At 36.0% G+C, this 26,973-nt stretch overlaps 1 protein-coding gene and 2 long non-coding RNA genes across 6 annotated transcripts; 2 read left to right on the top strand and 1 right to left on the bottom strand.

Moving 5' to 3' along the window:
• Positions 1–15,529, bottom strand: LOC109176887. Its single transcript, XR_002053478.1, has 3 exons — positions 15,518–15,529; positions 11,954–11,957; positions 1–121 (listed from the first exon to the last, which is right to left on the bottom strand). It is a non-coding gene; the product is annotated as an uncharacterized LOC109176887 (long non-coding RNA).
• On the top strand, positions 14,852–26,972 carry LOC109176882. Of its 4 annotated transcripts, XM_019326279.1 has the most exons (17): positions 15,009–15,217; positions 15,717–16,137; positions 17,126–17,360; positions 18,140–18,417; positions 18,899–19,063; positions 19,236–20,009; positions 20,118–20,209; positions 21,299–21,361; positions 21,482–21,570; positions 21,683–21,748; positions 22,095–22,742; positions 22,864–22,938; positions 23,131–23,201; positions 25,376–25,433; positions 25,593–25,788; positions 26,046–26,725; positions 26,771–26,972. In XM_019326279.1, exons 2-16 carry the CDS (start codon positions 15,746–15,748, stop codon positions 26,684–26,686), a joined length of 3,843 nt encoding a protein of 1,280 aa, XP_019181824.1. In that variant the 5' UTR covers positions 15,009–15,217; positions 15,717–15,745; the 3' UTR covers positions 26,687–26,725; positions 26,771–26,972. The 4 variants fall into 4 exon arrangements, with proteins under 4 accessions (XP_019181825.1, XP_019181824.1, XP_019181826.1 ...); XM_019326280.1 differs by lacking the exon at positions 15,009–15,217 and adding an exon at positions 14,852–15,002 and having other exon boundaries at positions 26,046–26,972; XM_019326281.1 differs by having other exon boundaries at positions 15,009–15,208; positions 26,046–26,972.
• LOC109176888 lies at positions 23,213–24,062 on the top strand. Its single transcript, XR_002053479.1, has 2 exons — positions 23,213–23,391; positions 23,794–24,062. It is a non-coding gene; the product is annotated as an uncharacterized LOC109176888 (long non-coding RNA).
• Position 26,973: the final 1 nt, after the last annotated feature.

Below are 26,973 nucleotides of genomic sequence, written 5' to 3'. Positions count from 1 at the left end.
TTTAACAGAGGACTAAAGTGGGTAAAACCATTAAAGTCAGAGACTAAATAGAGTACAAAAAGTCACTTAGGACTAAATTGAGTAAAATCACTATAGTCGAGGACTATATTGGGTATTAACTCTAATAAAAGATGCTATAGTTCTGCATGAAATCTTTTTGACATATTAACTTCTGCAATGAGGGGGAAATCAAAAATTGGTTTGGAACCAATTTGTTTGAACTTGTAAATTGGCTGATAATGATGTGGGACACTGAAGTGATGTTTCCTCTTTGTCAGGTATTCTACAATACAGCACAATACTATTGTGATCACTATGGTCACAAAATCGTGAGTGTCTTCTTCCTAACCTCCTCTACGACTATTAGCTTTTTGTATTTTAGTTACCTTCGTAACAATTTTTTTCTTCTTTTTCTTATTTCTAGGATCCTCGTGTTGTCCTTATTGGTCTTCTTTTGATTCTCTCATCATTTCAATATCTCAATCAATGGACAAGGTATAAGCAGGTAACCACATACCATTCAGGTTCAATCTGCAATTTGGTTGTCATGTTTTTATGTCATTACTTTTAATGGAAAACAGATCTTGATGTGTTGGCATGGAAAAATAAAGAATACACTGTCATGGTTTCTGATTTTGTTTTTCTTCCTAGACTGAAGTACCCTACAAATTGGTGATCCTAAACTACTTTTTTGTTTGCATGCCCTTAATAGAATCACCATCCACATGCAATGTCCTCTTATTCTTAGGGTTAAACACAGATGTTCCTCACATGTCCATCTTGTAACCATTTTTTTCTGCATACACTATTAGAACAATTCTTCACTTAGTGTATACCTACACAGATGATAACCGCAAATTAATTCTTTGATCACATATACCTATACATATGATGACTGCAAATTATTTCTTTGCTATATTTCTTACCGTGTATAAGTTAATAGTTATGCCGAAGTTTAAATCCTAACAGAATAAACCATCTGTTAAGCATTTACTCCACTTAAACAAAGAAAAAGAGAAACGTAGTCTAATGGTGTGGAAATAAGAAATTAATTTATGGGTTCGATCTTAGGCTTCTTCACACCCTTTGAAGATGATGAACAATCTACATTTGTTCTCTTTAAAGACTACTGCTCGGAAGTGCGCTTATCAACCAAGATGACTTCTGGGAGTGACGAAGATGTAGCTTCCAGTGGTGGTATATGCTGGATGAAACTAATTATTAAAAAAAAAGTAGGGTCAAAACAATATTATTGAAGGAGGCAGAAACATGTTTAATGAGGACTTGTTCTAAATTCGCATTGAACTCAGTTTCATCAGCAAGCTTCCTAACCACTGTCCATTCATCACCTTTATTGAGTAGTTTGGCTTGATGTGTCTGCACGATAGCTTCGTCTTTTTTCACTCCAAGCACGGTAAAAGCAGCATTACCACTATATTTAAATTGGTCATTCCATGTGACAATCCTAAACATCATTGTCTTCCCAATCAAGCCTTCAATTTCATTGGGCATACAACCATCCTAGGTCAACCAAAACAGATAAAAAAAATATTATACACGGGATAATAATAATACATTCAAAACTGTATAGTTGATTGCTAAGATATATGGATTCACATACTTCATAATACTTTTCCAACAACTCGCTAGTAGTAACTCCTAACAATGTCGAGCAAACATTGTCCCAAAGTATAAGATGGCCATCTTGGTCGTCATCCAAGACAACAATCACCACTTTGTACTTAATTATTCTGCATAGCCAGTGTTTATCGCATGCCTTACAGTATATTTGGTCTGTATAGTCTTGAAGCTTCCTTCCACACCCCTTACTCTTATAAGCATTGAAGTACCATTCGCCTTCTATGTCTAGAATTTCTCCAAGTACCCAAAATTCTCTGACCTAAAAATTAATTACACAATACGTGAGAAATATAATGAGTGGCTTTTCAAATGATTTCAATATAAACTCTAAACCTGGATTTTTACCTTCTTGTTGTCATAAATATCCTTCAAAGATGTAATTGTGACATTTTCACTCGATAAAGCTTCAAATGATCCAGATCCAGTCATTCTTGAACTTGAGCTTATACTTCGTATTGGAGTCAAGAACCTAGGCATACTGATTTAAACGGGTTACCCAAAATTATCAAACGTGTTTGAAATAAAATATGATACGGAGTGGGAAAAATTGAACTGTCACAATACCTCTCCTTGAAATTGAGGAACTCAGGGCATTCATAGTTAAACAGAATCTTTGTTGCAGTGTAGAAACTGGATATCCTAACCTCACAATCTAATATGATAAACAATTTTAAATAGTTATAATCGAATCAAATAAATTTATGTCTGCCACTGGATATTTACTTTCCTTCATTCACCTTGGCTCTATACAACTGTAGTATAACGATAAGTGGATCTACCAAATCAGCATTAAGTAAGGCAAGACAGAATCCACGTACTCGTCTCACATGGTAATCGTGAGCCGACTCCCCCTGAGTAAAAACGACAATGAACGTGATGACGCCTAAATTTATACTTAAACACATCAAAAGGCCATTTAAACAAATACATATTCAATGACAAAATCAATTAACCTTTGGGAATTTGAATTAACTTGGATAACTTTTGGCTTAGTAATCGAAACTACACGGCCAATCAAATCTGCGAAAACCAAACAAAAGTTTTTTTTTTCTTTTTTTTGAAAGGACCAAACAAAAGACTTTAGATGTTCATTCATGAATATACTATTAGAAATTTAGTATAACAAAAAGAAATGAGAACACATCCAGTATAGAATAAAATTTAAAGAGGAATTTACCAATTAGCCGATTGCTATCCACTCCTCTGGGAGCCTTCAACGATCCAAAATCCTTGAGTTTGAACATGTGTTTGGGAAAATCAGATTCATCTAGATTCGTAACACTAATCAAAGTGTCGTGGTTCGCTTTCATAATGTACTTATGCTTGTACGACTTAAACCTCATGCGACACGTTTGCACAACGAAATTGTGAATATCATAGGCTTCCCATTCCTTCAAGAGTTTGTTGAATTTTACGACAAACTCTTTGGGGATTTGTAAATGGATGCAAGCTCCCCGTGGAAGATCAAGTCATTGTAGAATAGTACATGTAATGAGAAATTAGTGACCATGAAATTTAAAAACCAAGGCAGAAAATATAATGCATTTTAAAATAAGCAATAATTGCATATTAGCCTAGATAAAGTGTTAGGAATATAGTGGAATAATGCGGAAGCAAATAATCAAATTGAGAATTATAAAAGTTAAATAATAGAGAAAATATATAAATGACAAAAGAAATTATGAATAAAGAAAATATATATATTATAACTCAAAAAGGAATTGAGAAGAAATAATAAATATATATATATATATATATATATATATGTATGTATATATATATATATATATATATATTTGTGTGTGTGTGTGTGTCTACGTGAAGACATAAGACAAAAAGAATGAATTACAATTGATGCATTTAATTACAAAGCAAAGCATCCTATTTATACTAAAAAGAAAACGAGAGAAATGCGGCCATGCAGATTGAGTGGGCAAGAGATATGCGGCAAGAACGGGATGCTGCAATTGTACATGGAGACGTGTACACGCATGCGACGCAAACATGGTGAAATGGTCTTGATGCATTAATTTGAGCCACACATAATTTATTTCTTAACAATCTCCACCTTGGATCAAATTCAATGTGGGAATTAACAACTGGAATAGCCGACTAAACTCAAGCACCACTCGATCTTAGCAATAGGAATAACATCAGAATAGTAGGATGGATCACCATCAACCTCCTGTGTGACTGAAAGAGCATAAGCAACCAAGTTGGTTTCATCATCACTAGTATACCTAGTATGTTTTTTAACTGTCCCCCTAACCCGATCCTTAGCAATGGAATACTCTCGTTGTGGCTCAACGAGAGGCGCGGTACTAGTAGATGCATCATCATTAGTATTACCATCAGTGGTAATAATACTATCAATAGGCCTGAACTCAAACTCCACCTTCTCACTAGTATTTTGCGTATCACCTGTACTAGGATCTTTTCTAGAAGAAAGTAATGCATTTTCATCAAAAGTGATATCTCGACTCAGAATGATTTTCTGAGAATCAGGAGACCATAGACGATACCCTTTTGACTCAGAGGCATAACCAAGGAAAATGCATTTGACAGCTCTTGGGTTTAATTTTCCCGTACTGGAATGAGCATATGTAGGACATCCAAAAATTCTTAAGATAGAGTAGTCAACATGATTACCTGACCAAACTTCCTCTGGAATTTTGAAATCGACGGACGAATGTGGAGTTCTATTTACCAAATAGCATGTAGTAGAAACGACATCGACCCAAAAATCACACTGTTTCCATAACCCAGCATTAGAGAGCATACAACAAGCTCTCTCTAACAGAGTCCTGTTCATACGTTCGGCAACACCATTCTGCTGGGGTTTACCACGCAAAGTCTTGTGCCTGCAATTCCATTTGTCACATAGAAGTCGTTGAAATCTGACTCACAGAACTCCAAGCCATTGTTTGTCCTGAGCTTCTTGAATTTTTTCCATGTCTGAGTCTCAACAAGTATTTTCTACTTTTTGAAAATAGAAAATGCTTGATTTTTGTGTTTCAAGAAATAGACCTAGACTTTACGAGAGAAGTCATCAATAACAAACATAATGTAACACCCCCGATTTTACCACATTTTTAAAAACTTAATTTCAAAGGAAAACATCTAATCATCAAGACATAAAGAAAGCGGAAGCTATAAAAAAATCGGTAAGTGTTATGTCACACCTATCTCAAACATAGGTGCACAGGTGGGAAAACAATCAACTCAACAAAACAGTAAACGTCTAGGCACACAAGCCGCTAAACTAGGCACACAGGCCAACAAAAGGTAACGTCTAAACATGGTAGCTACTCTATCTAGCGATCCACATCTAGTGCTCTCAGCACCTACTCAAAACCTGTAGAATCAAGGGATAACACTCGGTCAGCGAATATTGCTGGTAACCCATCAATACGCGTTAAATAACATATATAGATAAATATAATCAAACCATTTGGAACGGGAATACAATATATATCATTTTAAAACCAAAGAGAGAAGTCAACACCAAGACTCATCAAACACTCTCAAAAGAAACGAGGATCATCATCCCCACGACATCAACAAGACTCCAAACATGAAAGACAACAGAACTCAAGATGCATCCTACTGATCACAAAGTAGAATACATCAAGACATGCTCATAAGCAAGGAAAACACATTCACACGGTGACAACTACATGCCACAGTGACAACTACATGCCACAAGTATCATAGTTCCAACCTTATGCCCTGTTCCAACCTTATGGCTACCCCCTACCTTATTTCAGTTCCAACCATTACCTCCTAGTGCCACCCTGTACTTCTAAGTCCAACCTTATGCCTCCGGGGACCGTCGTCCCCCCTCCAACAACCACCCACATTACCGCCGAACTCTCATTACATGAGGGTACCATTAATTTCATTCACACAACCACTTACATGTGAGAAAAGCTCCAATAACAAACCACCAATCTCAATCATAGTCACACAAGGTCATCATCATTACCAAGAGGACTAAGGCTCAACAATAGCCTCAATCAAGTATCAACAAAGGGTACAACGATTTGCATACGATCACATCATAGGAATCAATCAAGAGATCACAATAAAGACATGAGACCATACTCAACATCAAAGGATTACAATCTAACATCAAATGATTGTCAACACAAGTTGCCAATCCCAATAGGAAGTAACAAACCACACATACTAGCATTTCAACATCAAACTAGCATGTTTGTCAAGCGGGTAAACCAAAAGTAGTTCCAAAGAACATTCAAGACTCACGTTAGCCCAACGAATCACAAAGTTGGACCCTTAGCATGATTCAAGACACCAAATCCTACATGGATTCCTAACACACCATTCTAGACATACGAAACATCAAGAAGACTCACAAATAGCCCATTAAAACAACAATGGAAGGTCAAAACATCAATACCGAGACGAAAGAATCACGGGGAACAAATCCCCGGACAACACCCATAACGTACCCCACGGGTGGGGCCACGGGTGGACCTCCGCCCGTGGGTACACACCCACGAACCACCGGTTCCCCGCGGGTGGGGCGGCGGGTAGGCCTCTGCCCGCTGTTCCGCCGGCGGGTACGTACCTGTACTCCAAAGATATCCCTTCGGGGATTTTCAACAACAAGGCCAAGTTCAAGTCCAAAACACCCAAAATCTCACACACAACAACAATATGACTTGAACCCAAGAAATAGCCAAGCAATGGCATTAAAGAACCCTAAGAACAAGCTCTAAACATGCATCACCACAAGATAATGCATCAAATCGCACAAATCAACACAAGAACAACAAGTAGAAGCCAAGAATCATCATATAATTAAAAAAAATATGTTTTGTAAAGCATGGGTTACCTTTGTAGCCTAACAACTTCCTCTTTTCACCCTTAAAAGCCTTTCCTAGAGCTCCTCTTCCACACCAACTTCTTACACATAACAAAACACAACAAAGATCCTAACTTTAGAAAAAGACACCTAAAAGGAGGTTAGAAACACCAAAAAGCTAAGGATCTTACCCTTCGCTATGCTCAAGATGAAGAAAGTAGGAATCTTGGGAGAAAATCTTGCAAGACTTGGATGCTCAATTTCTAGCTTGGAGAAGAAGCTAATTCATTCTAGAGAGAGGCTAGAGTTTTTGTGTTTTAGGGTGAAGGGTGAATGAAATGAAAGAGTCTTGCTAGGTTAGCTTGAATCACAATTCTTAGGTAGAAAGACATTCCTACCCTTACTAATGTTGGAAAGAAGAGGGAACAAGGACACAACTCAAGAAGCACAAGGTACAACCCTTTAACTTAAGTGACTAGTCAAAATCTAGTCCTTTGACTATTAAATTTTAGGATTTTTGGAAATAGATTAGCAAGGAAACTTGGATTAGTTCTTCAATTAATCCCCGATTAGTGTTTGGATTTACGGGGTGTCACACATAAAATATCTACAACCTCCCATAGACTGGAATTTAGTCGATCCCCATAAATCGGAATGTATATATTCCAATACATCTTTGGTACGGTGTGTAGTAGTAGAGAAACTAACCCTCTTTTGTTTCCCAAAAGCACAATGCTCACAAAATTGTAATTTACCCGTACCTGAATCACCTATGAGACCTTTCTTGCTCCGGCTATGCATGTCTTTCTCACTCATATGCCCTAGACGCATATGCCATAGTTGAGTGAGATCCGCATCATACATCGATGAGGATACTGCTACTGAACCTGTCACAGTACTGCCATGCAACACGTACAAGCTTCTAGAACGGGAAGCTTTCATGAGAACAAAAGAGCCTTTTATGACCTTCAGAACTCCACCTTCAGCTATGTACTTGCACCCCAGAGATTCCAAGGTGCCCAAGGATATCAGATTGCGTTTCAAATCAGGAATATATCAAACATTGGTAAGAGTCCTGATAATGTTATAATGAGTTTTAATATGCACGCTTCCAATTCCACTAACCTTGCATTGGGTATCATTACCCAGCAAGACACGCCACTACTAACCGGTTCCAAAGAGACGGACCAATCTTTGTGAGGACACATGTGGAATGTACAACCAGAGTCCAAAATTCACTCGGTTTCACTTCGTTTGTTACCGGAGCTAACAGATAACATAACATCGCCTTTTGAATCACTTTCAACAACACTAGCTTCAGCGGACTTCTTTACTCTCTCTTACTTGTTCTTCAACTTGAAGCATTCAGTCACATCATGACCGTGCTTCTTGCAGTACTTACAGGATTTGTTGGAATTACGTCCTTTGGACTTGGATCTAGATTTTTTTTTTTTTTTGCTACTCTTTGTTTGAAGTAAATGACCCCTTACAGTCAAACCTTCACCTTTGTCCTCAGACTTAATTTGTAAGTCAAACATTTCTTTGGACAATAGGTTTGACTTAACACTGTCAAAAGTAAGGGCATCACTACTATTACCATACAGCATAATTTCTTTGAAATGCTTGTATGATTTAGGGAGAGAGACAATCAATAAAACAGCACGATCCTCATCTTCAAATACAACATCAATATTCTCCAAGTCCAATAAAATAGAATTGAATTCATCCAAGTGAGATTTAATAGAAGTACATTCTGTCATACGAATTATGTACAAACGCTCCTTCCGGCGCAGCGTGTTCGCAAGAGATTTGGTCATGTAAAGAGAATCTAGCTCGGACCATAAATCTAACGCAGTCGTCTCACTTACCACCTCACGCAGAACCTCTTTAAACAAGCACAATTGAATGGTTGAACGTGCCTGGTCATCCAAATCTTCCTAATCTTCATCTGTCATTGTAGCTAGTTTCTTCTTCTTCCCAGCTAGAGCTTTCTTCAAACCGTTCTAGGTTAGAACGGCTTCCATCTGAATCTTCCAGATAGAAAAGCTAATTGGTGGTCATTGGTGCACGTCACGAGTAGTAGTTGGATAGGGGGCTGCCAAGTGAGCGTGATTTGCATTGTTTCGTGGATGTATCGGTGTCCCGGGCTATAGAGAGGCGAGATTTGGTGGCGTGCAGTACAGTGCTGATAGGGAGTTTGAAGCGGTAACTTGCAGTCCAATCTTGTGCAATGGTGATCTAGTTGCAGGAGATGTGTGGGCTTGCAAGGAGGCACTCTCGTGGCTTAAAGGAAAAGGTATTGAGAATGTCCATGTCTTGTTTGATTGTGTCAATTTGTGTAATGTCCTGCGTGGGGAACAATCTTGTTGGTATTATGTTGGTTTCTTAGTCCATTAGTGTAGTATGTTACTTTATTCGTTTAATTTTGTGTCATGCTTTTATGTTAATTGTTTGTTTAATATTGTTTTCCATATTTTAACTAAAAGGGGTGCTAGGAAGATTGTCAGTCTTAGAATGGTATACCGCTTGAGTCTATTGTTAATTTGTGTTATATATCTAACAATTTGTTTCCCATTATGGTTTATTGAAGCTATTGTTTTGATTAAAAAACTAATTGAGGCATATCTTCAAGGAACAAAATATAGTTGTTTTTATCTTTGAGTTAAAAATGTTTTTATATATGGTAATGAAGTAGGCTTTTCTTTTGAGGTGTTTCACTCCTTGATGATTAAAAAAAAAACAAATTAAAATGATTATTATTTCTTTTGAAACAATATATAAATAATTGTGTAAAAATAAATATTTAAAAAATTATAGCTTTATTTACCCTTAAAACAATCAAAATGTAAAAATAAATCTTATCATTACAATATCTTCTTCCTCCAAAAGGTTGAATCCCCAACCTTGGCTCATCACACCTGACCCTGTAAATCACGGCAACTCAGTAACTTAGCTTAAGGGCAAAATGCTTGGTGCACACAAGAGATCTGTCAACTTTAGGCATAATACCACACTGCCGCTGCCGAGATTCATATCTCGGTCTCTTATCCCAATTTCTATCTACTAAACCAGTAAGTTAAACTCGTTATTATTAGTTTATTACATTTCATATCAATAACAGTTGAAAGAAGTTACTATGTTTCTTTTTTGGTAATTAATTAATTTAATTTTTTTGGCAATATTACATTTAAAAACGATTATAAACGCAAAATATGTTCAAATTTAAGATTGGTTACAACAAGTATTAAATTTGGGTAAAAGATTTTTGGGTAATCCTTTGATTTTTCAATTGGATGCGTTGAAGAGTTAACATTTCACTAAAGGGCTCCCGGAACTAGTTTGATCTTCAAGGAAGTGGTTGTATGTATAGTTTGTTATTTCTTTGAAGGTCTCCCAAACTCAAATGACTTAATCTTTAATAGAGGGTTGAATCAACATGCTGGACATGATCCTCATGGAGGGGATTTTATATTATATTCTCATTTGATCTTGTCCTATACATGTGTGTATGATCAAATGAAAACAATGTCCTCTTACAAAAAGTGATGATTGATCGATCTTAACCGTCAGTTATTGTTAGATATATTAAATATAATATATTTAATATAATATATATTAAATATAATATAATATATCTATAATATATATATAATATATATTTGAGAAGAGAGAGAGAGAAGGAGAATTGAATTCACTTGATTGATGTTTGAAAAAGATTGATACACAGCCTTTTTATAGTAAAGGAGAAATAATAATAAAACTAAAAATTAGGAATGTATGCTCCATGTACTCCACATACACTAAGCCACATACTGCATACACACCACCCACTACTTAATTTAATTAACAAACTAATTAACTCTTGGTTTAACAATTATAATAATAATATTATTATAACATTGCCTCCTTTAAACCAAGTTGGATATATTGGTCATCCCAATTTCCTTCTTCAATTTAAGAAATGTCTTCGTCTTCAAGTTGGATATACTGACTTGTATTTCGTTCTGTAAACCCACTTTACTCCAATTGGCTTCTTCCCAAGAGGTAAATCTGTTAACTCCCAGGTACCATTCTTTTCAATGGCACGTATCTCCTCATCCATCGCCTTAAGCCAATGAATTTCTGTAGCAGCCTCCTCAACGGATAAAGGGTCACAATCTGCAAAAAGAGCAAATTGAATAATCTCTTCATCCGACAAGTCATTATCATGACCCAAAACATAATCTTGCAAGCGAGCTGGTAAGTGGCGCTCGCGCTGAGATCGCCGAACTGACGATTCTGGCTGTGAAGGAGACTGGACATTATCTGGAATTGGTTGCTCTTCAACAATATTTTCAACAGCAGGAATAACAACTGAACTTTCATCTTTAGCTAACCAATCCCAGGCACCATATTCATCAAAAGTGACATCACGACTTATAACAACCTTTTTAGTTTCAGGATTGTAGAGTTTATAAGCCTTTGAAGCGTCACTATAACCAATGAATATGCACTTCTCACCTTTATCATCCAACTTCTTTCTCAACGGATTTGGCACATGTGCATATGCCAAACATCCAAAAACCTTGAGATATTTGATAGAGGGTTTTCTCCCACTCCAAGCTTCTTCGGGCGTCTTATCACGGACACTTTTAGTTGGACACCTATTCAACACATAGACAGCACAAGCAACAGCTTCTGCCCAAAAAGGTTTAGGCAGATCCTTGGATTTCAACATGCACCTCACCATATCCATGATAGACCTATTCTTCCTCTCAGCCACTCCGTTTTGTTGCGGAGTGTATCTGGCTGTCATTTGGTGCTGAATACCCTTTTCCTTCAGAAAATTATCACAAGCAATATATTCTGTACCTCTATCAGTTCTCAAGATTTTAACTTCATAACCACTTTGCTTTTCAACAAAAGCCTTAAATTGTTTGAAAATATCACATGCTTCAGACTTTTGCTTCAGAAAGTAAACCCATGTTTTCCTACTGAAATCATCAATGAAAGTAATAAAGTACTTACAACCTCCATGTGAGGGAACCTCCAACGAACACAGGTCTGAGTGAACAATCTCCAACTGTTTTGTAGCTCTCCTTGACTTGCCCACGGGAAAGGGATCTCTATGCTTCTTCCCAATCACACAAATCTCACATATACGATCAGGGACATTCACAACAGGTAAATCAGAAACAAGTTCCTTTCTCGCAAGATAGTGTAATCCAGAAAAATGAAAATGCCCAAACCGCATATGCCATAACCAATTATCATCACAAACTTCAGAATTAAAGCAAGCAAGGAGAGTATGCTTAATTTTCAAAGGAAATAGTCGATTTTGAGACATATTTACCTTTGCAATCAAAACTCCTTTAGCATCTTCAATGGTACAACACCCCTGAGCAATATGTATCTTATATCCTTTTTCTGACAACTGACCCAAACTCAACAAATTTTGGTGTACTTCAGGAACATAGAACACATCGGATATAAAATTGTGAGTACCATCCTTCAACTGAATAGAGATTTTACCTTTTCCCAAAATTGGCACTTTTGACTTATTGCCAAATGTCACTTCAGACCGGACTGATTCATCCAGTTCAGAAAACAATTCTTTCTTCCCACACATATGGTTACTACACCCAGTATCCAAGAACCATATGTTCTTATCTGCAGAAAAACTATCGCTGGCTAAAAGTAAAGTTTCAGAACTCTCACCAGACTTTTCAGCAGTGTTTTCAGCAATGTTTGCTTGATTTCCACGATTGTTGTCCTCATTATACCAACAATCTGCAATCTTGTGCCCATACTTGCCACAATTGTAGCAATGAAATGGAAATTTACCTTGTTTGGTATTACCTCCACCTCTTCCTTGGTTGGAGTTACCACGTCCTCCTCCTTGGTTGAAGTTACCACGACCTCTTCCACTAGAACCTCCTCTTCCTCTTCCACGACCTCTACCAGATCCTCCACCTCTTTGATTAGTGCCAGTCACATTAAGGGTGACTTGACTCTTCAAAGATTCTTCTACTAGTGGTTCTGATTTTGACGCAATCCTGTCAATATGACTTTCTACCATACCTTTCAGCTCTGCAATTGACAAGAGCTCGGTTTTGTGTGACTCTGTGATCGAAGCCACCACATGGTCATACATCATCGGCATAGTTCGAAGAACTTTTTCAACCACTGCACCATCTTCAATCGTATCTCCATATAGCCTCATTTTATTCACCATATCAATAAGACGAGTGAAATACGCATCTACTGTTTCTGTAGAGGTCATCTCACAATTATCGTACAACCTTCTCAACGACTGCAACTTAGACTTCTGTGCCCGATCAACTCCTTTGTGTGACACCTTTAAGATGTCCCAAGCTTGTTTTGCTGTTTGAGCACGAGCTAATTGCCCAAAAATGGAATAATGAACACCTTGGTGAATCTGACCCAAGGCCAATTTATCTCGCCGTATAGCACCAGCATCAGCTCCTTCGGGTAGACCGGGATCAACAAAGCTCCAAAGATTTTGAGCTTGCAAATGTGTGGACATCATAATTTGCCAATAATTGTAATCGAGTTTCCCGTCCAATTTGGGACCCGTCCATACAATATTGAAATTTGCAGCCATATTTCACTACGAAAAATATCTCGGGGTTGAAAGGTTGACTGGCTCTGATACCAAATGTTAGATATATTAAATATAATATATTTAATATAATATATATTAAATATAATATAATATATCTATAATATATATATAATATATATTTGAGAAGAGAGAGAGAGAAGGAGAATTGAATTCACTTGATTGATGTTTGAAAAAGATTGATACACAGCCTTTTTATAGTAAAGGAGAAATAATAATAAAGCTAAAAATTAGGAATGTATGCTCCATGTACTCCACATACACTAAGCCACATACTGCATACACACCACCCACTACTTAATTTAATTAACAAACTAATTAACTCTTGGTTTAACAATAAACTAATTAGCTCTGATACCAAATGTTAGATATATTAAATATAATATATTTAATATATATTATATTATATTTAATATATCTAACAGTTATGATTCATTAATGATTGATGATTTTAGTAAAAAGAATATGTAAGACAATTTTATAATAATTGAAACTTTTAAGAGCGGAGTTTATTGGAATAAGGGTCAAATAGACCATCCAATTACACACCAAAATGCAATTAGGTCATTGAACAATCGTTATACTTTGTACCACAGCGCACACAGCACTGTGCACCCCACGCCTCTCAAAAAGACGTCGTTTTGTTAAGTGTGTAGGAAGTTGACGCGATTATGTACATTATGCCATTATGGTATACAATTATGTACATTTGCTTATATAATTATGTACATTTTTTGTATACAATTATGTACATCCGAAACAAGAAATATTATGTGTATTATGTTTAAAATTTATGTGTATTATGTTAAAAGTTTATGTGTATTATGTATTATGTTAGATTATGTGTATTATTTTTTCAAAAAAAGTGTATATTTTTTTATACAATTTTGTGCATTTTAGTATATAATTATGTATATTTTTGAAACATGAGATTATTTTTAAGAAAATTAACAATCGACACAGGAAAGCGGAATTTAAAAAAAAAACAATTCCAAAACGACGTCGTTTTGCACTAGGGCGCGAATGCAATGCGCGCCCTGGTGCATGATATAAATTGCCGCTATTGAACTAAAAAAAATTACAATTGGATCTCTGAACAACACAAATTCTTGTCATTTTACCTAAAATGATTTGTTTACCTCTTAATATGCTGACGTGTCGGTTTCTTTAATTAAAAATAAATTTTTATATTTTATTTTAGTAATTTTTAATTAAATAATTATTTTAAAATTAAAAAAAAAAAATAGTTAGAGACCCCTTCGTCTCCGACCAGCCATGGAGAACCCTTCATCTCCATGGCTGGAAGGAGGCGGTCAACCATGGAGACGAAAGGCTCTCCAAGACTGGCCGGAGACGGAAGGGGTCTCCGACTGTTTTTTTTTTTTTTTAAATAATTATTTAATTAAAATTATTAAAATAAAATTTTAAAAATTATTTTTAAATAAAGAAATCTACACGTCAGCATATTAAGAGGTAAACAAGTTATTTTAGGTTAAATTGCAAGAATTTGTGTTGTTTAGAGATCCAATTGTAATTCTTTTGAATTTAGTAACTTAATTAAATTTTGGTGTGTAGTTGAATGACCTATTTAATATTTATTTTAAATTTATTTTATAATTACTGAAAAGTTGAAAATTTTGTAATAATAACGTTATAACGTTCTCAAGATAAGAAGTGTGATGTGTCACACACTCACGCAAAGTTTTATCTTTCACCCTCCCTAAATCCCTAATATATATGTTACTCCAACATACTAGGAATATGAATTTATGCGTTACATAGATTGGCTGCTATCTCACCATTACGTTAATTCTTAAATTCTTAAATCCCTAGAAATCCATAGCGACAAGAGGATTAAAGGGGAGAACAAGATATAAAGTAAAACAAAAATCAATCCACCATTTACAGTCGGTACTTTCCCAATATCTCTCTTTAATTTCTGTCCGTTTCTCTTATCAAGTTCTTCAATTGATGAATGCTGATACAAATTTGATTCCTCGGTCGCTGAATTCGATCATATCTGCTGTTTCGGCGTTTAATTTATGTTTCGCGTGGTTTTTGGATAAACCCTAAATTTTCGTGCTGCTGTGACCTGCGTTTGAATATGAGTTGAAGTGGTATGATTGGTGGGTTATGTGTGCTTTTGTATTTCAATTTGAGTTTTGTCGCTCCAGCTCCGTGAATTTCTCCCACAACTTTCGTTCTTGTTATGCTTGAGCACAATTAATTATTTTGAAAGATACACTGACTGGCGCCTACGTTTTGCTGTTTCATGTTTGATTCCTGGATTCTGCTTTGTTTATCATCAAAATTTGCGTAAAAATTGTACCTTTATTTTAAGCCGGTTGGGTAAGGTGGCTTTTTATTGTACCTTTATGTATGTTATCTTGACTAGTTTCAACTTGATAAATGGAATGCTAGAGAACTATAGTGTATAAACTAATGAATGATTATTAGCAAAGGGGTTTTTTTAGGAGCAGCTTTAGGGTGGTAGCCTTCCATTTCCATTTGGCAAATGAGGGTCAGTTTGTATTATTGTGCGGTAATAATTGTCATTCTAAATTTAGTTGCTGTTGTTTCCACAGATTACTTTTGCTGAAACTACCAATTTGCTGTTTTTGTTAGGTACATGATCTGTTAGTGTTGAGTTTATAATGTCCGGGAAGTCTAGGTTTGAAGCACCTGCTAGCCCGGACTCGGGTTTTGCAGGCAACTTCAGCAATGGGCAGAGAGGCAATTATTCTGGTTCCACTGGTGGTGCTGACAGCCGGATGTTTGGCTATGGGAAGGTTACATCTCGTATCAGTGGTGCGGGAACTGGGGAGATGCCTCCGCTGTCACAATGTCTGACATTGGATCAAATTAAGATGGGTGATCAAAAATATCCACGGTCAGGTGAATTAAGGAGGGTTCTTGGAATTTCAGTTGGGAGCACCTTAGAAGATAATGCTTTTGGTGCTACGCATTTGAAGACTTCTCCTCCTGTGTCTACAGAGGAGGTAAAACGCTTAAGAGCTAATCTTGCAGATACATGTGGTAAAGCTAGGTATCCTCCTTCTCCATCCTCCAGGCTCCAACAACCCCCCATGTATCCTTGTCAGTGGGTCTTTTATTTTACTCATTGAGATGATTATCTTATTTGTCCCTTTTGTAATTAAGATACTTCTCAAGGGTTGGAACAAGGTGGTGTGACTGGTGTCATTTAATCAGTTTGTTATTCTCACTTATAAGAAAAGCTCAATCTGTTATTCTGTTTATCTATGTCCTCTGAGACCTAGGATTTCTGCTTGGGGCATTGGCAGACAATCAGTTCAAATAGAGAGATTTGATTTGTGTAACGGACAAGGTTTCAAAAGCGCTAGGCACCAGTTTTTTTTTTTTTTTTTTTTTTTTAATAAATTTTTTTAAAGATTTGATAATTAGAAACTATTTAATACTTTAATAGTTAATACTAAAATATTAAATATTAACCTAAAAAACATCTAGAATTGTAAATTGTACTATAAAGATTTAAAAAATCAAAACACAACTTCACTGTCACAACTCACAGTATCAATATTAGAGTAGCTGATTTTGAATTTTCTTTACATTTGTTGGGTTTGCGACCGATTTGAACGATTTAGGCTTATTTCGCTCAAAATGATGTCGTTTTGAGCGAAATAACCTTTTTTTTTTTTTTTTTTAAAGGAACAATAGCTAATCCACCGCGGCCTAGTCGACTCCTAAGCGGCCGGGCGCCTAGAACAATGATAGGGTGAAATTCTAGGCGGCCGATCGGCGCCTAGAACCTAGGCGCGATTTTTTTAACAGTGGTAACGGATTATATATTGTCTTTTGTGTGCTTAATATATTGGTTTAAAATTTGTGCTTGGTGTGTTAGGTAGATCTTTGATAATTTTTAGAAACATGATATTTGATTTACTTACCTTCTGGGTCATATAGTATTTAGTTTTGTTTGCTTAATATATTGAGTTCTCATCTTCTTTTCTTTTTGTTTTTGTTTTGTTTTTTTTTTTTTTTTTTTTTTTTAACAGTGGCAGAGCAAAAAAGTTTGACGAGCTCTTGCATAAATTGAATAAATTTGGTGAAGTCACAAAGAAGCAGCTACGTAATGAGGCATTGACAAATGAAAGATCAGGTAGTTCGAATTTAAAGATGGGAACTCAGGTTCATAGAGGCCTTTCAGATCAAGCGACTCTGAAGACAGAGGATCGCACTAAAAATGTTAATCTAAATAAGCGTGTTCGCACATCAGTGGCAGAAACTCGGGTTTGTAATTAATATACAGCAATTTGAGTTTTTTGAATTTGTAGCAACTACTATCCTTAAACTTTCACTCTCTTTATTCAACAAACAAAGCAAAAGAAGACTTTTATGCTTAAGTTATATCTATTGTTTACTTTCCCCCTTCATGGAGATGACAAAAAGATGGTTTTTCTTTTTCTTTCCTTTTTTAAAATTGATTTTTTGGGATGAAAATAGAAGTGTAGAACTTGTTGCAGAGGTGATGCTTGGGTGGAAATAATGCTGTTATGTGGATTGTTTAAATTACTGTAATTATTCTTGCCATTACATGTCTCTAAAGGTATTGTTTGATTTATAATAAAGCTTTAGCAGTTTAGCACTTTACCTTAACTACCAGCCTGTATCTCATTTCGTGTTTCTCTACTAGCCAAGTTGCGAACTGCATACATGTTTCGAAATGTGGATTTTCTGCTTAGTGATTACTGTTACACATGTGAATTCTTTTCATGGCTCATTTTCTTCCTCCTAATTCCCTTTCTTCTTTTTAACCTGTACTGGACACATTTTAGCAACCAAAGTGTTATTCTCGAGTTATTAATTTGTTGTTATTTTACTTATATTAATGCATGTTGTACTGCTTTTTCCTCTTTGCTTGGCTAACAAAATATCTCTTTGTACCCAAAAAAGAAAAACTGAAGCAGAATTCCTGATTCCTATATCAACCACACACAAAATTTTTCCTTGTTGTTTTTGTCATCTTTATTGAAATAAATTATGAATTTCCTTTTTGTGTTATCCTTCAGTCTGAATTCCGGGGCAATGGTCAACCCAGGCAGCCGTTACTAATGACAAAAGACCGAGATAAAGTAAAACAAAGTAATGCATCAACTGATACGGCTGAAGAAAAGATTCGCAGATTGCCAGCAGGAGGTGAAGGCTGGGACAAAAAAATGAAAAGGAAACGCTCAGTTGGTTCTGTCACTTCAAGACCCAGTGATAATGATGGCGAACCGAAACGAAATGTGCATCATAAATTTAACAGTGAACTGGGGTTATCATCTTGTGATCCACATAGTTTGAGGTAATCACTTTGATGCTATAAAGGAGTTATTGGATATTTGGATGACAATAGTCACAATACTTGTCTCTTCAATTTCATACTACATTTTAGAAATGTTTCAAATATTTCTACTTAAATATGGAAAAAGTGGTTCAGATTATTTTGAAAGAGTCTGGCATCTGGCATTGATGCTACCATTTAAAATTTCCTGCTACAAGTGTAAAAGTGTGCGTTAAAAGATAAACTTGGACATCAATAATCACAATCTTTTAACAGAAAATTATCTTTCAATTGATTAACATGCATATTGTATTTAAATTAGTAATAATGATAATACTTAATAATGTTTTGTTCAATTTTTTTTTTTTTAAATGATCAATTTTAACGATGGTAAACTGAGAATTGAATCTGTTGTCTGAGAGTCTAGTTTGTTTTGCCATTCTGGTTTTTACTTTATCATTGGTATGGTGTTAACCTAATATGGTTTCCTTCTCATTGGCAGATCAGGAACATTTGGTGGTGCTGGTGGCAATAGCAAGTTGGAGGGTACTTTGTCTACTACTAGTGCTCGTGCCACACTGAAAAATGAACGAGAAAAATCTCCTCTCTCTAGGGGTTTTACTGCTGGGTTAAATAAGGAGAAAGCTTTAGCAAAAGGAAGCATTAAGTATGTATTTGGTCGCTCTAGATCTCTAATGGGTCATATTTTCAGCATGGCTTACATAACTTGCCTTATGTGTGTGTGTTGTGTTTTTTTTTAACCTTACTTTCATGGATTCTGGTTTTAATCTTCAGTTTATCAGTGTGGCTCACTGCTTCTCTTTCTGCTCCACTTGTAGACTCAATAGTTGTGAGGAGAGTCATGCTGCCAGTCCCAGTCCAATAACAAAAGGAAAGGCATCAAGGGCATCACGAAGTGGTTTGGTGGTTGGAAATAATTCATCCCCTACTATTCCTCGTATACCTGGAACTTTGGAGAGCTGGGATCAGCCATCTAATCTAAATAAAAGCCTTTGTATAGGTGGGGCCAATAATCGCAAGCGCCCATTGCCTGCAGGGTCCTCCTCACCACCCATAACTCAATGGATTGGACAGAGGCCTCAAAAAATTTCTCGGACAAGGAGGGTTAATCTTGTATCTCCAGTTTCAAACAATGATGAGATGCAAATGTCGTCTGAGGGATGTTCTCCTTCTGATTTTGGTGCTAGATCAACTTATAACACAGTAAATGGTTCTCTTCTATCAAAGGGGGCAACCAGTGGCACCCAAAGTTTCAAAGTCAAACCTGAGAGCGTTTTATCCCCTGGCAGATTATCAGAAAGCGAAGAATCTGGTGTTGGTGAAAACAGATTTAAAGAGAAAGGTACAGTCAATAGTGAGGGAGAGGAAAAAACAGTAAATGGTATTCAGAATACCAGACCTCCTATGGCACATACGAAGAAGAATGAACTTGTCAAAGACAACGTTGGTGATGGTGTACGAAGACAAGGACGCAGTGGAAGAGGTTCGTCATTTGCAAGAGGTGATATTTCTCCTGCTAGGGAGAAGTTGGATAACTTATCTATGCCCAAGCCACTTCGGGGTATGAGGCCTGCTTCTGATAAGAACTGCAGGTGCTGTCTCTTTTCTGTTAACACCAAATATGTTTTTGTATTTATTGATAAAACTTTTAATATACCTTCAATCTTCTTATGACATCATCTTTATTTGTATTGTGGCAGTAAGTCAGGCCGACCTATGAAAAAGCAATCAGAACAGAAAGGGTTTTCTCGTCTTGGGCTTCCAGTGAGTGGTGGTTCCCCAGGTTTCACTGGTATGCTTATAAATTTGTTATTTATCCTGAACACAAAAGATATTTTCAGCTTTTATATTCATACAACTATACAAGACATCCCTCTCTTTTTTGTCCTGCTTACTCCCCTACTCAAATGTTAAAAAAAGAAAGAAATATGTATATAAGAAAAAGAAAATTGAATTCTGTTATGTTGCAGGTTCCTATACTTTACTACTTTGTTCAATTTAGTCCATGCACTTTACATATTGGTATAATTAAGGATGAAAATGGAACACTGTTAGACTGAACTGTTAACTACGCTTATGTGGAAATGAGATAAGCACTTACATTTCCAAGTGTGCTGATGTGGCAATGCCATATGAGCTTTTTTGTATTTTTTAAAATTAAATTAAATGAGAAAATTAAAAAAAGAATGCTGTTGTCAGCTATGGTTTCTGATGGCTTTCTTATGATCATTGAATTTATTTAATTTTTTTAAATATTAAAAAGATTACGTGGCTCAGCATATTTAACTGTGTTAGTTGTACAAGGACCTCATAAGTATCTCATATGAGAGAGAGTGATGGACAGCTTGTGTAAGTTGTGTATGCATTAATATATGATGCAGGAGTCCAGGAGCTCAGACCAATTAGGACTGCGATTTGGTTTTCCGTTTTGGATTAGGATTCTCTTTTTCAATTAGGATGCTTTTTAAAGTTTTCCTTCCAGTTAGAACTCTTGAATTATTTTCCTCTTTCATTGCAACTCCTTTTACATTTTAGATTCGGACTCTAAGGCTTTTATAAACACTTGTTTAGCCTTAACAGTTTTCAAGAGTAGTTTATTAAACAGATTGAACAGCTTGTTGTCTTTTGTGAGGTCCCCATTTGCACATGTGAGCATGTCTTTTGAGTCTAAACTTGTTTTAGGTTTGTTTATCGTCGCTTAACACTGTTTCAATATGCATAATATGATTATATTAGTGTTAGCTTCCAAACTGAAGAAAATTCTGGTATGACATGCAATACTGTCAGGCCACTATGTTGGCTGAAGAGGAAGGCAGCATTAAATCCAATTCTCAATCTTTCTCTGCTCAAACATATAACTTGCACTTGTGTTTTGTTTCAGGGGAATCAGATGATGATCAGGAGGAACTCCTATCAGCTGCAAAGTCTGCTTACAACTTTAATAGTAAGTGTTTTTATGACATACCTCTCTGCACCATCCTTGAATATGGGGTGGAAAATAAGGGAATGAAATGCCAATTTTGTATATGCTGACGACTTTTTGGTTTGTTTCTTGCTTTTGTAGTTCATGCTTGTTCAAGTGTATTCTGGAAGAAAGTGGAATCCTTGTTTACAATGGTCAGTTCAGAAGAGAAGACGTACTTATTAGAGCAGGTGATAACCAGAATAACTAGAAAATTCATAATAACCATAAGATGCCTTCCTTTACTGCATCTGTTTGATAGTTTGTCTGAGCTCTAATCAAGTTTCATTTTGTTTCAATCAGTTGAAATCAGCCAAGGAACTTCATACGGATCTAACTCACATTTCATGCTCCAATAATGGTGTTATGGTATTCCTGGAGACTAATACCTCTTTTTTAAAGCATCAATTAATCGCATAGAAAATTTTCAAACCTTTTTACCTTATTTTTTCATCTCCACTCTGTTACGTCTTTTTAGTTGTGGAGCAACTGAAGAGTTTGTCTTTCCAGTTGTCCTTTCTCTGTTTCTTTTCTAACTCTCATGACAAGATTTTCTACAAGACTTTTATAATTTTTTGGTGTTTTTTTTTTTCAATTAATTCAATTTTGAATGGTACTGATAATTAATGAGCTGGACATACATGTGAAACAATTTATCAACATATTGTTCAAAAAATTGCTTCTGTTGTTGTTTTAACTATACTTTCTTTTTCAGGGTGATAATGTGCAAGATGAGATTTCCGCCTCTGATGTTCTTTCTGATGACCAAGATAGATGCAAGAAGAATTCAATTGAATCAAAAGAATCAGCTAATACATCATATGTTGTAGATAGATTCCAAGAGTCCATGTTATATGCAAATCTAGACTCTGACAGAATACAGAGCGAAGAAACTTCACTTTATCAGAGAGTATTATCAGCTCTCATTGTGGAGGATGACATTGAAGTATACGAGGAAAATGGTTTTGAAAAGGATTCACCTGATGATGCATCCCCTTTTGTTGATTCTGGAAATAAAAACAGGGGAGGGATGGAGTTTGAATGTGAGTCCAGAATATCTGTTCAGTTACAGAAAAATGGAACCACAAACAGATTCGCTCAGTGCAATGGGCATAATTCTTGCAATAGCACACGTGCTCAGGATCCTCCTTGTAGTACAGAAGTGTTGCTTGGTGATAGTGGATATACACATTCAGATGCCAGACTGTTGGTTGACCTTTCTAGATGTAATGACGACTGTCCAGAAAATTCATTGACAAGTAGCTTTGACATTTCCTCCTTTGATCACCAATATGCGCAAATGCCTGTTAATGATAAACTCTTGCTGGAACTGCAAAGTCTCGGCCTTTGTGTAGAAACTGTGGTGTGCTTCTCTTATCATAATGCTTAGTATATATATATTTTGTCTGTGCGTATACATATTCATCTGTACTTGTGTTTGCTTTAACTTGAACTTTTCCTCCCTATTTTGGGGTCTATTTCAGCCTGGTTTAGAGGATAAAGAAGATGACATGATCAACCAAGAAATTATGCAGCTAGAGAGGGGATTGAGTCAACAGGTTATTTCATATCAGACTCAACCTACATCATGTTTTTTAGCTCCACTTTTTACCAAATTATATCAATAACTTAGTTTTTATGCAAAACCCTGTATTCTTCTTCTAAATATGGTGTTTCTTTTGAAGCTATATTTGCACTCAATTTGACATAGAGTGTGCATCTTATTGAATTCTGTATTTTAATGGCTGTAGATTGGTAGAAAGAAGACACGCCTGGATAAAATGGCCAAGACTATGGAAGGCAGAGAAGATGTGGATTGCTGGTAAGATTTTTTGTTCTAGGATAACATTTACGGTTGTGGGACTAAGAGGGGGATTAGGAAGGATAGGTCCAGTAGTTCTCCTTAATCCCATGCTTTGTTTGATAATTTCAGATTTTCAGCCCACGATTAAGTGAAATGGGCTTCACCTAACTAATACTAACATTTAGGGCTGTTTGGTTTGAGGAGGATAGTTCCAAAGGGCAAAGGAAAGAAAATGCAATGACAAAAATAGGAAGGTTTTAAAAAATAGATAATTTTAGGAAAAACTCATTTGGCACTTGTCAGAAATGCATCACCCAAATGAGTTTCTTGAAAGTTCAAAATGATTTTTTTTTTTTCTCGCTAAAATACAAGAAACGCATGTGGGATACGCGTTTCTCAATCATCACCGTCTCTCGTATTATACGTTATGTTCTTGTATTTTAGCGAAAAAAAATTCATTTTGAATTTTTATGGAACGCATTTAGGAGATGCGTTTCTGACAAGAAACACATGTCCCAAATGAGTTTTTCCCAAAATTGTACATTTTTTAAAACCTTCCCGTTTTTGTCATTGCCATCTAATTTCTTCCTATTTCAGTTATTGACCCTAGGTCCAATACTCCTTAATTCCATCCCTGGTTTGATTTTTTGGCCCCAGGATTAAGTGAAATTGGCTTTACCTTTCAGGCGGGATTAGATAGTCTCAGGTAGGGTGTGGGATTATAATCCCACATTCCCACCACAAAAATCTGAACAGGATTGAAGAAAAATACTCGTTCTCAGGAATAGTGAAATTGGCCTTACCTTTCATGTGGGATTAGATAGTCTCAGGTAGGGGGTGGGATTATAATCCCACCACAAAAATCGAACTTGAATGAAGGAAAAATTTGTTCCCGGGAAAGTTGACTTCTACTAAATAGGGGACTGCTAATTGTAGAATATCATCCCCTTAATGTCAGCCACCCATTGATAATACGAATCATTAACCGCCCGGAGAGTTGTGCATTCTTGGAATCCCAAAATGGGAAAGATTGAGGTGGTTTATTTGAGAAGGAAAAACTACTTAGAGCAACGCGTGTTCTATTTTTTTTTTTTTTAACAACACGCCCAAGGAGATGGCGTTTTTGGTTCCTTTTAACTAAAAATCAAAATTTGTGTATTCTTTTCGTATTTGTATAATAGTGTATAACAATTAAAAAAATTGACATTATTAAGTAATGATTGCAGTAATAATTAGAATAATTGAACTCAATACCAAGTTTTAGATTTTGATTGAACTCAATATATAGATTATTGGTTCAGATATTTTTAGTTATGTTATATCGTAATACAAGTTTGGTCCGGATATCAGATTTTGAAATTTCACATATATTAGAATTCAAAGTAAAAATTATATATATTTATATACATGTTATTCAAATGAATATATCCAAAAAATCCACTACTACAATTATAGGCTTTTACATTAGTTATTCATTTTTACTTTTTACATCGATTATTAAAGTGATGTAAAAAATACCGATGTAATATATAAAATTATAGATGTCGGTTCGCTAACCAACGTCTAAAGTACCATAATTATGTCGGTTATGCCCAAACTAATGTAATTTTTTTTTTTTTAAAATAATAAATACCTTTGACGTCGATTTTATAAAAGAACCGACATCTATACAAGTATACAAGAGTATAGACGTTGGGTTCTCTATTAAACCGACGTCTATACAAGTATACAAGAGTATAGACGTTGGGTTCTCTATTAAACCGGCGTCTATACAAGAGTATAGACGTTGGGTTCTCTATTAAACCGACGTCGTTTAATTTATTAAATTAAATTTAATAACAATATACGTCGTTTAATTTATTCGACTTAAAAAGTAAAAATTATATATATTCCATTTAAAACCAAAAAATACAGAACACGCCTCAGTCCTAGTAGTTTTTCCCTATCTTATACCCCATTCATATCCTTCCTCCAATTGGATCCCGTGCACAGTCAACTCCTCATCGGAGAATGCACCCTTGATAATACTCGGGATCGCTAAACTCCTTTTTTTTCAGAAGTGTATATTCTGCCATAATGGTGTGACTTCATCAAAAGACCCCTTGGTTCTTTAACTTAATTTGAAATTTCCTTTTTCATTTATTTTTTTGAAACTATGTTTGACATTGACATACAATTTGGTTGTATTCCAGGGACCCGGAGCAGGTTGCAATGAATAAACTTGTTGAGGTGGCTTACAAAAAGCTCTTGGTAATTTATAACTTTTAACATTTCCATATGGATGCATGAGCAGTATGAAAAATCATCTCTTCATTTTGACATTCTTTTTTAAAGTGGTTTACTGCTGTCCTTTCTTACATTGCATGAATTTCGTAGGATGAAATATTTTTAACCTTTTGGAATAAACAGGCTACTCGAGGAAGTCTTGCTGCCAAAATCGGGGTTCCTAAGGTGTCGAGACAGGTGGCTTTGGCTTATGCGAGGAGAACACTAGCTAGATGTAGGAAGTTTGAGGAATCAGGAACAAGTTGCTTTAGCGAGCCATCACTTAGGGACATTATTTTTGCCCCCCCTCATCAGATGGTTGAGGCTGAGCTTTTAACAGGTATACTGTCCTTGCAGTTGATAAAAATGAACGCCTTTAATCATGCTAAGACCCTGTCTATTAGGTTTTTTAATCTACGAAAAATGCTGATTTGACTAAGCAGCTCATTTCAGCCAGTCTACTTTCTGCCTTAAACTTCCACCTATTTGGTATTCTGCGTGTGCTATCAGTTACTCTGTATATGCTTTACGTAATGATGACAGGCGACGAAATACTATGAATAACGCAACCAACTATTGTGTTAATTTGTCTTTCAGGGCCCTTCATTGGCAGTGCTGATGGAGATATGGATTCTCGTGATACATCTAATCACCAGTCTGATCAGGCATTTGTTAGAACCGGGCCAATTTCAAACAGAGGAAAGAAAAAAGAAGTATTGCTTGACGATGTCAGTGGCACTGCCTCTCGGGCAACGTCCACTCTGGGTGGTGCAAAAGGCAAAAGAAGCGAGAGAGATCGGGATTCAGCAGCGAGAAATGAAATTCCCAAAGCTGGGCACTTATCGCTGGGCAACTCAAAGGGCGACCGCAAGACCAAAACAAAGCCAAAACAGAAGACAGCTCAGCTGTCTACATCAGGGAATGGAACTTACAACAAGAAGTTTTCAGAACCAGTAATGCCTCTGAATTCTGGAGAATCGGGCAACGCTAATGGAAAGATGAAAATCGAGGGTAATGTTCCTTTAAATTCACCCAGACAGCCCAAGGAATCTGCAGACTTGTCAAATTTGCCATTAAACGACATTGATCAGATAGGACTAGATGATGCACCTGATATCGGTGGAGCTCAGGATTTGAATTCTTGGTTCAACTTTGATGATGATGGCCTACAAGAACACGACGACTGTATTGGCCTTGAAATACCCATGGATGATCTTTCAGAGCTAAACATGTTTTAGTTGTCACTTACCGGTGTACATTCTTGTGCATAATATGAACTGCTAGGGACTGGAGAAAACATTTGATTTCTTGTTTGGACAGAAGTGCTAGCCCTAGCTATATATAATGCCCAATTGGTAAACTGTAATTATGCCCATTCTTTTTGTATACTCTGTTAAAGTCTCAAAAGCAATGCTCACAGAACTCCAAGTTTTGTGTAGTTTAGCCTATAATGAATTTTGAGAACATTTTTTTAGTGAGCAATTTTGCTAAATCTATTTTTTTCCTTTCATGTTTAGTCATCAAC

The sequence above is a fragment of the Ipomoea nil genome, unplaced genomic scaffold (genome assembly GCF_001879475.1).
Source record: "Ipomoea nil cultivar Tokyo-kokei standard unplaced genomic scaffold, Asagao_1.1 scaffold0761, whole genome shotgun sequence".
Classification (NCBI taxonomy): Eukaryota; Viridiplantae; Streptophyta; class Magnoliopsida; order Solanales; family Convolvulaceae; genus Ipomoea; species Ipomoea nil.
This window is presented reverse-complemented; position numbering and strand designations above follow the sequence as displayed.